General features: G+C 46.7%; 1 protein-coding gene across 1 annotated transcript; it reads right to left on the bottom strand.

The window, feature by feature from the left end:
* Window positions 1-1,538: 1,538 nt before the first annotated feature.
* LOC126487478 (ETS domain-containing protein Elk-1-like) lies at window positions 1,539-9,983 on the bottom strand. Its single transcript, XM_050120259.1, has one exon. The coding sequence runs from the start codon at window positions 8,506-8,508 to the stop codon at window positions 7,252-7,254; it is 1,257 nt and encodes a 418-aa protein (XP_049976216.1). The 5' UTR covers window positions 8,509-9,983; the 3' UTR covers window positions 1,539-7,251.
* Between the last annotated feature and the right edge of the window lie 3,457 nt (window positions 9,984-13,440).

The following is a 13,440-nucleotide window of genomic DNA, read 5'->3' as shown; positions in this document are numbered from 1 at the left end:
CCATTTATTTACAATCATTCCCTTGCTCCCTCACCATTTACCTAACAGAGTATCCGTCATTCGCTGTGGGCCACATTTCTTGAAGACAATAATGGTTTCTTCTTTTTGATATAATCTACCAGTCTTTGTCATCTTATTGGAAAAATGGAGACTGTTAGTTTTCAGAGCTATTATTGAAAACTCTGTATTGATTCCTGTCTTTTTGTAGATGTTGTAGTATTGGGGTTTTTTCCCCCTCTTCTTCATTTGCTTGATTATTATTCTTAAATGATTTTTTTTCCTGTGGCCTCATGGGTGGATTTAGTTTTTTTTTTTTTCTTCAACCTAAAGAATTCTTTCAGGGGTCTTTTGTAGAGCTTGCTTAGTGCTCATAAAGTTCTTTAGCCAATTTTAACATAGAAAATGTCTCTTCTTCAATAATGATGGGTAATTTTTCTGGGCATAGCAATCAGTGTTGTTAGTTGTTGACTTTCAACTGGCATGTCTATTATTCTGGTGGTCTTGGCTTTATCAAGAATCACTTGGTGATTCCCTTCTACTGCCTTCAATATGCTTTTTTTCTCTACATTTAAAGCTTTAGTTAGAATATGAAAAGGGAGGGAACTTTCGGGTCTTGTCTAGTTGGTGTCCCATGTGCCTCCTGTTTCTGTATTGTCGTCTCTTTACTTAACTCTGGGGAATTTTCTATTCGGATTCTTTTGGAAATTTTCCATGCCGTTAGAACAATGTCTTACTTTTTTCTGTTTGTTTTTTGTTTTTATTTTTGTTTTGAGACGGAATTTCTCTGTGTAGCTTTGGCTGTCCTGGAATTCACTCTGCAGACCAGGCTACCTCTTACTTTTTATATGCCCATAATTTATAGATTTTGGTTTTTTTCTTGCATCTCATTTATTTTAGTATTCACACTCATGCCTTCTTATTATTTTATATTTGCTCTTTGTCTTAGTTAAGGTTAGTACTGTTGTGATGAAACACCATGGTAAAAGTAACTTGGAGAGGAAAGGGTTTATCTGACTTATTTTTCTTTCTGCATTGCTATTCCTATTTGTCACGGGAGGACGGGAGGAGGGGAGGAGGTTAGGACAGGAACTGAAATGGCAGGAACCTAGAGGCATGCAGGAGCTGAGGCAGGAGCTGATGCAGGAGCTGCAGAGAAGCACTGCTTATTGGCTTCCACAACGCATCCCTTCCTACTTAGCCATCTCACCACTGTAGCGCATGGTGTTTAAAATGCAGTACTTGTCAGGAATATAGAAAGAATACATATTCATAGAAAATCACCATCGGAAATAGAAGTGTTACAAACAATCTGGTTTAATATCCATTTCCCTTATCAATCATGTGATTTAACATAACAGAGAAATCCCACATTGTTAATTCCATGGGTAAGCACAGCCAGGCCGTGGTGATACACGCCTTTAATCCCAGCACACTCAGGACAGAGGCAGGTGAGTTCGAGACCAGCCTGGTCCACAAGAGCTAGTTCCAGGATAGTCACCAAAACTACACAGAGAAATCCTATCTCAAAAAAAAAAAAAAAAAAAGCATGTCAGCCCAGGATATTTTGTGGTTAAAAACTCACACCAAGAAAGGCTCAGGGATACACCGGGACTGCAAGCACCCAATGCAGTCACTGGCTGGCTAAGAAAAATTTTATATTGGCTTAAACCTGTGTCTGAGTAGCCCTCTCTGGGTGATACCCCAGAAAATTCATATTTTATTTCCAGCACGAGATAGGTTTTTCTTCATTCCTTCTATCTCTTCATTGAATTCCCCTTTCACGCCTTACATCACCTTCCTGATTTCAGCCAGCCTTTGGCTTGTGGTCTGGATCAGGAATTTAGTTTCTTCTTTGTTTTCCTTGCACATACTTATAGCCATTCTTTTACGTTCTCCAAAATTTCATCTTTCTCTCACTGGAGGCCATGACAGTAAGATTAGCAGATGTTGGAGGCACTGTTTTTCTCTGTGTTCTGTCTGTGTTTCTTATGTATTACGACACCAGAACTTATTTATTTTTGTTTGTTTTCTTTTCTTTTCTTCTAGCTACATTCTTTCAGTTGAACTATTCGCAATGTTCACATGGGACTTGGCTGTTCTAGAGTTGAGCTGGCTTGGTTCAGAAAATAGTTTCTCCATCCAGGTGCTCAGGGTGTCCTAGAATATTAGCTGTGGGAGCAATTACTACTGGCTGGATGGTCCCACCACGTGAGTATCCTACTAGCCAATTAATAGTTACCATTTGACTTCAGTAAACGCTTGTTGAGAGCCAGACTGATGCAAGGCTTTCTCAGAAAGCCTGATGAGAGAACAAAGAAAAAGGTGGTCCTGTGTCCTTTTCCAAGACCAGAACTAAGCTGGGACTGGATCCAGAGCCTTGAAGGAGTCAAGGTTGTGGTTTCTGGAGACCCGATTCTTCCCTCTGGTTATCAGTCCTATGGCAGCCGTGTCCCAGGCATCCTGTGTTCTCTTTGCCAACATTGATTTAGCTCTCTGCCGGCCTTGGACATTTTCCTCCTGCAAACAGTATGTAAGGAACTGTGCTCCTTATTAATCCTGCTCGAGAGAAGTCATCAGCTTGTGCAAAACCGGCCAGTCCCAGCTTCTCTTTGTTGTCTTTGTTTTTCATCCCTGGTTCTTCCCCTTGACACATTGCCATTAAGGACCCTTGTTCTTGAAGGCTTGGGTCAACACTGGAGGACAAGAGGCAGGCATAGTGGTGTGTACTCAGACTCTCATCACTAAGGTCATATGTGGGAGAGAAGTGAGGTGGATGAGAGTAAGGATAAGAATAGGATGGTGTTTACAAAAGAAAAGAGAGGACATTAAAGTATCTGGGAAAAGAATGCAGGGATGTTGTTAGTACCCACGGGCTTTGGAGATTTTTAAGACAGTGGAAAGTTATAATTTGGAAATTAAAAGAAGAGGGGCTAAGGATAAGAGAAGGAAAACACAGGGAGAAAGGAAGTATATGAGGCGTGGGCAAAAATATAGTAGAGAGTGTCTTATCGTGGGCTGTTTGAAGACACACGTCGCAGTCCTCAAGCCTACCTGAGCAATATACAGACAAAAGAGAAACCATCACGGACATGTGCAAGAGTACGGATTAAAGAACAGAAAATAAGAAATTCAAAGAATATTTATGGAAGCGATTGATGGTATAGATGTTCTGAGTTCAAAGGGAGAAATTTTAGACCCTTATAGCTCTGAAGGGATATTCTTGGTTCTGCGTGGAGGAGGGGGAATGGAAGTCACGGATCTCTACAGTCTCCCTGTGTTCTGGGTAGTTCTGGCATGTGGAGAAGGGACGGAATAAGTGCTTTCCTGGCATTTCCTTTGGACGCCGTCACTCCATCTCACCCGCTTCTGATCCTGCAGGTCTGGTGTCTGCGAAGAACAGCAATTACCATGCAATTTCTGTTGCTCTTCTCTGGGCAACTGGATTCACCTGGTGCATGGTGCCATTCAAGAAGACTGCAGTCTGGAGATGTTCATTGCTCCCATCTGTTTCCCTGTAGGAATCTTGCCTGGCTTAATACATCCATTGTTTCTTGCAAGCAAAACAACTTACTGTGTATTACTTAGACGACTTTCTCTCACTAGTGTCAGTGATGTGGCTTCTGACCAGATGGCTGATCCTACTTTTGCTAGATCTTAAAACATAGTCCCCTCCTCCACCTTTGGATAAGTAATCACATAAAAACTGCAACCGATCCCTAAGCATCACCTTCTCTGCCTTTCCTAGGATCGTGAAATGAGGAAGCACCAAGCAAGAGTGTGTGTGCTCATAAGCGCATCCGTCCACACGTAGTACATCATTTTGTTTCTCTAATGCACAACTCTCATTTGCCTTCCAAAATGAAGACTTTTTACATTCTTTAATGCATGAACCTACAGACTATGGGCGAGGAGGTTGCTGCTTAGTGCTTTTTATGTCCTAATACCTTCTATAATTTTGAGCATTGCTGTTCCTCTTTTGAAAATGGGGAAACCAAGGCTTAGTAATCACGTGGTGCCCACTAGCCTTGATGCACCTCCTGTGATTGCAGCAAAGATGGTCTCTCATGAGTTCCGGGGGCGGGAGTTGTATTATCCCGAGACTTGAACCAGAGTTTCCCCACACCAGGGGTCTTTCACACTGGGGTCTTTATTGAGTCTAAATGAGAGAATTACAACCTTCTTCTGGTCTGATGTGTTCAATAAATTCTCAGGCCTAGTTTTCTTTTTTTTAAAAAAGAAAAAGATTTATTTATTTATTTATTTATTTATTTATTTATTTATTATATATGCAGTTTTCTGGCATGGAGGGTACCAGATCTCATTACAGATGGTTGTAAACCACCTTGTAGTTGCTGGGAATTGAACTCAGGACCTTTGGAAGAACAGCCTGTGCTCTTAACCTCTGAGCCACCTCTCCAGCCCATGGCCTAGTTTTCTTAATGAAACCATATGTTCTACACTACCAGTTCACCCTGATGTTTATAGGGTGGTATCCTTCCTATTCCCAGGAATAAGTCGTTGATCAATTTATACCATGTGGTTGCTGTCGGACATAAAGTGGCATTCATAGGGCCACTTGGGTGCAGACCTATTCTCTGTCCCCAAAATGGATGGAGTCAAAGGGGACAGGGAGATGGCTCAGTGCATCAATGTACTTGCCACCAAACGTGATAACCTGAGTACCATTCTCAGGATCCACATGGTGGGAAGAGAAGCAGCTTGTCCTCTGACTCTTACACACATGCATCCGTACACACAGAGACTCACAGAGACAACAGACACCCACACACAAACATGCAGGCGCAGGCACTCGCACGCGCGCACACACACACAGAATTAATAAATAAATGTGATTTTTTTTAAAGTCAAAGTTTAGAGTCAAAAGCTACTTGTGAAATCAAGCCTGTCACATGAGGCACCGTCTGAAGAACCGCTACTTCACAAACATGCAGCAATTCAGGGCAGCACACAGCCCGATGTCAAAACACAAGCGGAAGACTCCCACGTCTGCATGAGCTCTTGGTCTGGACACAGCCTTCAAGTCTGAAAGCCAGAGAATCCAACTACTTTTTCCTTGAAAATCATTTCAGGCCCCACCTTCTGTGTCTCTCTGTTAACACTCTTAATTTTGTATGTGAAAAAAAAAATGGTTCCAGGGAGGAAGGAATAGAAACACCTCTTCTTAGAATTTAGAACACTGTGTGAAAAGAACAGTCACAGAGGGGCCCAGGACAGCAGGGCTCTGTTTGCTGCACATAGGGGGGCCCACCAAGGGAAGGCCGTTTGCCCCTGCTATGGCACGGTTATAGTTTATAGGTTCATATTTTTCTCTCTTTAGTTTCTAAATCTGTTTTATTACAGTATCTCCTGAGGCTGTTATGAGGGGAAATTAAGTAATGCCGCTCAGTAGGCTTACAGAGCCATGTCTTGGATGCTCAGAGCGCTCAATAAACCTTATGATCACCATTCTCCTTTTATGTCCAGATGTGTCTCCGGCTTTTCACAAAGTTCTCAACCTGCAACTACCCATCTGTTAGCTTTCTCTGCCACCCTCGGGGTAGCCTCCCAGTTTAATGAAATGGAATAATATTAATATCAATAAAATAAAGCCGGTGGAAAATGGTAGCTTGCAGCGATAATCCTAGGCCAAGGCAACAAGGCCACTGAACCCCAGGGTGGGTCACCCCAAATAAAACCACCTCAAAAACGTATTTTTTTTTTTTTTTTTTGGATTTTCGAGACAGGGTTTCTCTGTAGCTTTTGGTTCCTGTCCTGGAACTAGCTCTTAAGCAATGTAATTCATAAGGAGCCGGGCTAAATTTCCAGTGGTGGGAGAAGGGCAGAATTTCACAATCGTTCTACCGCCGCCCCAGCTTGAGGAAGATGGAAGGTCCTCTGCCCCAGGGGTGCTCTGAGCTTCCAACACGGCTATTTTTCATTTTCTTTTCTTTTTTTCATCAACACCTTTAAAAATATATATTTACAGAACAATTCCCCATTCTCTGGGACTCTTAGAAAAAAAGGTCCATTTTGGGGAAGTAAAACAAACAATGGAGACGAGTGTAGCACCGTCCCCCAAATCACCAGCCCCCAGGTCTTCAGGCCTGGTCTGGGCCAGTGCTGACAGGAGGTGAGCCTGGGAGTTTTTTGAATCCATTCCTTCCAGCCTAGAATTGATACAAGATAGGCTTCATTTTCCCCATTCCTCCCTCCCAACTCCAGGGACACTTAAAAGGGTCCTTTGCACCCGCCCGCAGGAAATTGGGGAGCTGGGAGGGAGGGAGCTGAAAATACACATTTGGTATCAAAAATAAACACTTGAGGTTGGCAGGAAGACCGCCTCCAAATCCATTACTTCCCACCCACCCGCCTACCCACCCATCATATATAGGAAGGGATGCTTCCCCCTCCCCTATCGAAAAGCCCCATTTAAAAATAGATTATACTATCAAAATGGAAGAAGATGGGAGACAGAGAGCCCTGGAGTACTTGCTGGAGGGGCCCCCCAGACGGGGACCACCACCCCAAAAAAACCCTCCATTGGGAGGTAATAGGCAGGCCCCCAGGGAATTTGGAGACAAAGGAATGGCTTCTCAGGGGAAGAACAAGAGGAGTATTCCTCCCTGGCTGAAAGCTTACTTGAGAAAGAACAAGCTGACTGAGAAGGTTGGGGAGGTAGCAATTCCTATGTGAACAGTGTGATTCTTCCTTGGCTACCACTCCCAAACCATTAAATCATACAATTGCTTCCTGGACTCAGATATGGCCAGGAATAATAAAACAAAACAAACTAGCTCTTCAACCCAGGTTGCAAAATAAAGACAGGGCACCCTCATCTCCCCAAGGGCAGGCTGAGAAATAAATAAAGGTCCTTTTCAAGCCATACCCTGATTGTCTTGTTTTAGGGAGAAAACTGGGGAAAAAATGGGGGAGATGTCTTAGCCACTCTCCTAAAAGGGTTAGGCCAGATTCTTCCCAGTGGCCTTCAAAAAATAAATAAATAAACCGCGTCTACCATTCAAGTAGGAGACGTGTAAAGGCGGCCACTGGGAGGCTGGCAAAAAGAAAGAAAGAAAGAAGTTGTCTATTTTGGGTGGAAGTTAGTGAAAGATTCTCTCTTTCCCAGGAATATCCACCCCACCACGAGCAGAGAGCATGAGTCTGTCAGTTGAACTGTTTCTCCTTGAGATGGCTCGTTGGAGAGTTGAGGAGCAGGGATGGAGGGACTCCAGAAAGGGGGTGGTGGTGGAGTCATGGCTTCTGGGGCCCTGGGGAGAGCACCACGGGGGTCGAGAGGCCATCCACGCTGATGGAAGGGATGTGTACCTGTGCGCTGCCACTGGACGGAAACTGGAAGGAGAGCTTGGCTGGACTACGGGGTGCAATTGGACTCAGAGTGCTCCAGAAGTGAATGCTGGGGGGCAGTGAGCTTGGTGTCAGCATCACTGGGGTCAAGGTATGTGTGGGTAGCAGGGATGGCGTCAGTGCTGGCCCTGGTGCCTGCAGACCAGAGCCTGTTCCTGATCCAGGAGTCCGTTCAGGTCCTGGGCTACCCAGCAGGCTTGGGCTGAGTGGAAGTTCCAAATCCCGGGGCTTCCGGCCCTTCTGGGGTTGGGCGATCTCAGCGGCAGAGGCAGAGAGGCCACAAACCTGGGCTGTGTTTTCCATGATGACAGCTGGGAGCCGAGCTGAGGGTGAGACTTCTGGTTCCGTTTTGACAGTTTCTGAAGCAAAGCCCGCAGCCCCCACTGCTTGCAGTTCTTCCCTGGGTCCCTCCACTTTCACTTCTGGGGGCAGTGGACGGCCGAAACCTGGCTCCAGACTCAACTCTTCCTGTGATTTCTGGTTTGTGGCCTCGGGTGGGGTCAGGATAACCTGCAGGGGCAGACCAGCCTCTTCAGCCTCCAAACAGGCTTCTATGGGGTTCGGACTGGTGCTCCTGCTCCCCGAGGGAGGTGCTGGTACTCCTGCAGGGGTAGTGTTGGGGAGCACTGAGGCTGGCCGAGGATGCAGAGGTGGTGGTGGCTGTGGCTGCAGGGACTGGATTGTGAAGGTTGAGTAGAGGCCCGAGCGCATGTATTCGTTCCGGCTGCTGCGTGCTAAACCACCTTGGCCGGCCATTCCTGCACCCTTGGGTGTTCCTGGGGCTGGATGGATAGCAGCAGGGGCCATGGCGACAGTCGAGGCTGCAGACACCTCAGGCGGGGGTGGGCAGTCTTCAGTGGAGCACCCTGCAACCTCTGGGAAGGATACAAACTTGTAGACAAACTTCTGACCGCTCACCTTGCGGATGATATTCTTGTCGTAGTAGTACCGCAACGCCCGGCTGAGCTTGTCGTAATTCATGTTGGTCTTGTTCTTGCGCAGCCCCCACAGACGTGCCACCTCCTCTGCGTCCACCAACTTAAATTCACCGCCATCCCGTGAGGTCCATGAGATGATGTGGCCGTTTCCTTGTTCTCTCAGAAGCTGCAGCAGAAACTGCCACAGCGTCACAGACGGGTCCATCGCTAGGGAAGTGCTCACGCCATTCCAGAGGGACCTGCGTGTGGCGCGGCGGGGGCGGCGGCGGCAGCTCCGGGGGGCGGGGGCTCCATGCGAGGCCCCACCGCCCCCCAGGCCCGGGTTCCAAGGCGGCGGCGGCGGCGGCGGCGGCGGCCGGGGAGCAACAGCGGCGGCAGCGGCGGCAGCGGCGGCACCCGGAAGCCGCCCCTGCGTTTCCCGTCCCTGTTTTTCATTTTCAAAAGCTTTATTTAACCATTGTGTTCTGAGGCTTTCTTCGGGGCTAAGTATAGAGCAAAACACAACGGCGCCAACCACTCCTGCTGAGCAGAAATGAGCAGTGTTCTCGCCAAACCCTCTCGCGAGTGTTCATGGTTTCTCTAATTTCTCTGTTATTTTCCAATGTTGTCTACCTATGCCGGAAGTGCTCATTTTTTGTCCCTCCTAACCCAGCTTTCCTCTTATTCCATTTCTGTTCCCTTTCCACACCTTTACTTTTTGGGGGTTTCCGTTCCCGTTCCGAGTTTCCAACTAACCGGGCAGTTGTGGATGGTGAGGGGGTCCGGTCAGCCCGGCCTAGACATGGAAGACCTAGAATGTTGTGACAGGAACATCACTCCGAGGAAAAGGGGAAATTGCTACCTCTGGCCAGCACATCGAGTGCACCGACTAACCCAACTGTTCGCGATGGTAAAAGGTGGTTCCACATCCTTCCAAAGGCTGATGACATTGAAAAGATGAGCTACCTCTCTGGCCGTGCAGAAGAAGGGACTTGTGGTGACCATTTTGACTAAGGCTCCAGCAGCCTTAAACTCAGTTCTGAAGGGAGCTGGCGGCAACCCCCCCAGTCACTGGCGATGCAGCTCATACACACAGCTGTTCTAGAAGCTCCTCACCTTAATACTGGGCATAGTGTACCGGCATGGCTTCTGATAAAAGCTTCTAAAACTAAAGGAGAGAAGGGAAAAAAACAGAAGTGTAGGTTACCGAAAAGACCGCGATGTACGAACCGTGGGAAAAGAAGAACTATGTAAGACGCCAAAACACAGCTGTAGAAGTTCAGAGAATAACATGCAAGATAGATGCTGCCAGAAGCTACACCTGGACATGTTCTGCACAAACTTCAGGGGAAAGAGCAATAAAGATGAAACCTTGAAAGAAGTCAAAAGAAAGTAAGTGACTCGGCTAAATTCTTCTTCAGACAGGCGTTGATGCAATGCGCATGCGTAGTCCTCCCATTCTTTCACCCCTTACCTGTAGGGCACTGGAAACAAAAATGTGATCCTTTGGGCTGGAGAGAGGGCTCAGTAGAGAAGAGCACTGGCTGCTCCTCCAGAGGACCCAGGCTTGGTTCCCAGCACCCGCGTGGAGGCTAACAACTGTCCCTACTCCAATCCCAAGCAAGGGACCTGACACCCTCTTCGTGAGTGCCAGGCTCACAGGTGTTAGTCACATAGGCATGTATGTAGGGGAAACTCGTGCCCCCCCCCCCCCCCCCAGTTTTAACAGAAAGAGAATTAAGGCCATTTTCCCCTTTGAAAACACGAAGGCGAGAAAAGGAGTAGGAAGAAAATATTTAAATCACCGACTGAGAAAGACTGACAACTCAAGAGTTTGGCAGAATGTAAAGCCATCCTTCAACAATGAAGGAGAAATAAAGGACGCAGACGTACGGAATTGTATAAAGTTACTATTAGATTTGTCTTTCAAGGCATAAGAATGAAAGTTCTGCAAGGCAAAGGAAAATAGTATTGGTTTAAAACTCTGATCTTTGTAAAGAAAGGAAGAGTTTTAGAGAAGGAAGTTTTACTCTTAAACATTTAATTGGTCTAAGAGTTAGCTGTCATTCAAAAACGGCAGCATATCACTACACAGTCATCATACACGTAAAATGAACAACCATGATGTTAAAGGGGCAGGGCAGAGGAATTGCTAATATTTTTATTGTTAAACGGTACTCTTACGACTACGAATGGGTATAGTTGATTAATTGAAAGTGAATTCATTATAAATATATACTTCAAATTCAAGAGTACCCACTAAAAACGCTCTAAAGTAATACATATACCGAGAAGAGAAATATCTTAAGAGTTATATAAAAATGCTCTATTCCCAACATAAATGGTGGAAAAAGAGAGAAACCCAAAAGCAGACAGGAAGGGCAACAGGTAGAACCAGATACGCACATGACAAAGATTAATTATGTCAGCATGGAACTACAGTCATTTCAAAGGCCACCTTCACTAGAGGTCAAAGGCGGTCAGGGCTGGTCTAGAAGCGAAAATTTTAAACATCAATGCCACCTATCAGCCCAGGGTTCTTTTTCTCCAATGAAAAAGAAATCACAAAGGAGCAAAAATCAATTATCTTGATATCAACAACCCTGAGCTTTAGAGTGTTGGGACCCTTCCAATCAGTGTTACAGTCCTGGGCTATGGCACCTTGAAGGTACTGTTTTGGCTCCAGTTTAGAGAGATAGAACTCTTGAGATGTTAGTGTTATAGCTCTGACCTTGGGGGTGTCAGATCCCTTAGTTCTCAGAGTTATGGCTCAGAGTTGAAGATGTTGAAAGCCTCAACTTTTTCTTTTTCAGATCCTCAGTGGCCCTCTGGAATTCTTCTGGCAGTCAGGTTTTGCAGCTCCTCCTCTTTGTAGCCCTTCTTCGCTCTCCACGGCTTGTCCCTTCTCAGCAATGTGCGTTCCGCAGCCTCAGCTCTCTACCTTCTACCTCCCTATACTTGGTCTCTCCCCAGTCTCAGGTTCCCACAGTCTCCGCTCCTACCCACTCTCTGATACTGTCAGGTACGTCTGAAGCTTCCGGCCCAGGGGACTGTATCTGCTGCTTGCGTTCCCAGCTCAGCTCGCTCTACCTGTGATAAAAACCGCAGAGGCGTTATGGGGGCTTAGGCTGAAGTGTAAGAGGAAGGGAGGTCTCCCAGCCTTCACCCAGAGTGAGATGACTACTGCGCGTACAAGCAGCCATGCATGGACACCATCTATCATGTCCCGGGGAGGCGTTTCTGCCTGGCCAGATGGACGGCTGCCGTGGAGAAGTCTGGACAGATTCCGGCTGAGCATCTGGAGCAGCTGTAGGTTGGGTCATGCAACTGGCATCTGAAGCTGCCACGGCTCAAGTCTCTTGAGCTATTCCGAGCATTTGGAACAGCTGCAACCAAATCAAAGCCTTCCTGAGAAAAGCCACAGTTGGAAGAGCGACCACGATGGTGGCTGTCGTTTCCACAACTGGGAAGAAAACTCTTCTCAGGAGTTTGTGCCTGGTTTGAAGTCTTCTTCTGGGCGGCTTTTCTAGACCAGAGTCTTCCTGAGCAGCTGTGTGGTGGCCTGGACCATCAGTGATGACTGCCGGGGGTGGAGGGGAGGGAGAGTGCGGGAGATGACTGCGGGGGAGCGGGGTCTGGGGAGGGGACGGAAGGGGTACTGGGGACGGGGTGAAGGGGGGGACAGGAGGACGGACTGTTGGAGAAATAGCTGCTTCATTGATATCTCCTGTAGCCTCCACAAAGATGGGAGGAATGACCTGGTTGCCTCCGCCCTGAGGGACCTGCAGGAGCTATAGCAATAACATTTTATAGCTCCATGGGGCACCGCCTCTGTTTGACCAGGGAAGTCCCCCTGTGCTGCCTCTGCACAGCTGCCTGCTGGAGCCAACACACGGGAGGAAGCAAATGTAAAGTTTAAAACTAAGTGGAAACATACCATCTGGATTCCTAAAGTACTGCGAAAATGACTATCTTACCAAAAGCAATCTATAGATTAAATGAAACCGCCGTTAAAATAAACCCTCATGCCGTGCTTTATTTAAATGGAAAGTCAATCTTAACACTTATATGAAAGCACAAAGGCTCCCGCTAGCCAAACCAATCTTAAGCACAAGGCACAATGCTGTGCGTGTCCCATCATACCTGACTTCAAACTGTACCGTTGGGTCACAGTAACAAAAAGTAGCATGCATTGGCACAAACCCAGAATTGTAGACGAGGATTCCAGAGAGAACTTAGTGGCAGGCTGGTAAGTGGAGGGGGGGGCTTATTAGCCCCGCTGTAGCTGCTTCTGCTCATGTTGGCCATCCACATGCTAGAGCCTAGTTGTTTGGGGAAATGGCGCTACAGATCCCAGACTGCACCACAGCTTTTGGGTGAAGATTCCTATTGTGTGACTTTTCTTGAAGAGACAAAACCCACCTATTTTCCTCAGACAGGACACCCATGCCAACCAAAGAAACCAAGTCTACCTTAGTGAGCCAGTGAGTTTATATTAGGGTTGCTTACAGGTGCAGGGGTGACTCAAAGGCAGCTCTGTCTCCAGAAAGCCCATGCGTGACTACGAACTTTTTGCACAACTTGTGTGCATGCCTGCTTCCGCTCACACCCATTACAACCTTAGTCTGGTGGTTGTGAATCTTTTAACTTTCTGAGCTTCCTGGTTTTAAGTTTCGTGAGTTTCCTGGACCTTGTCGATCTCTCGGCTTCCTTCCTAAACCTTATGAGCATCAGTATGGAGGAAATAGCTCCCAAACAACTGTGTGTCTTATATGTACACTCTTACACCCAGGGCTAAAGGTTTTGCTAAATCAAGAATTCCCAAGGCCAGGGCAATAAGAGCAAAAATCTCACTGCTCTTCTTCAACACCACTTGAGGGGTCCTGAGTGCTCGGTCATTACGTGGCCTCAGGAAGAGGCTTAACAGCGATACCAAAATGGGGAGTCCGAATCCAGCCACGCCTTAAAAGGCTGTTAGCATAGTTACGGTGGTCTGACTCTTAGTAGCACTTTTCTTTCCTTTTAGGGGCCAAAGTCAACTGTTCTGGAGTTAGGACAGGCCCTAAATAGTTTGCCATTTGTTGGGAAGTTTGAGCCTTTTGAGAAGCTAGTCATAATCTTGTGGTTCCTAGAAATTTCTGAACTTAATATTGTCATC

This window comes from Alexandromys fortis, unplaced genomic scaffold (genome assembly GCF_014885135.2).
Source record: "Alexandromys fortis isolate MF-2015 unplaced genomic scaffold, M_Fortis_MF-2015_v1.1 scaffold_172, whole genome shotgun sequence".
Classification (NCBI taxonomy): domain Eukaryota; kingdom Metazoa; phylum Chordata; class Mammalia; order Rodentia; family Cricetidae; genus Alexandromys; species Alexandromys fortis.
This window is presented reverse-complemented; position numbering and strand designations above follow the sequence as displayed.

Bases quoted from the DNA above. Each gene is read 5' to 3' on its own strand.
- LOC126487478 (XM_050120259.1), bottom strand. From the start codon at position 8,508: ATGGACCCGTCTGTGACGCTGTGGCAGTTTCTGCTGCAGCTTCTGAGA.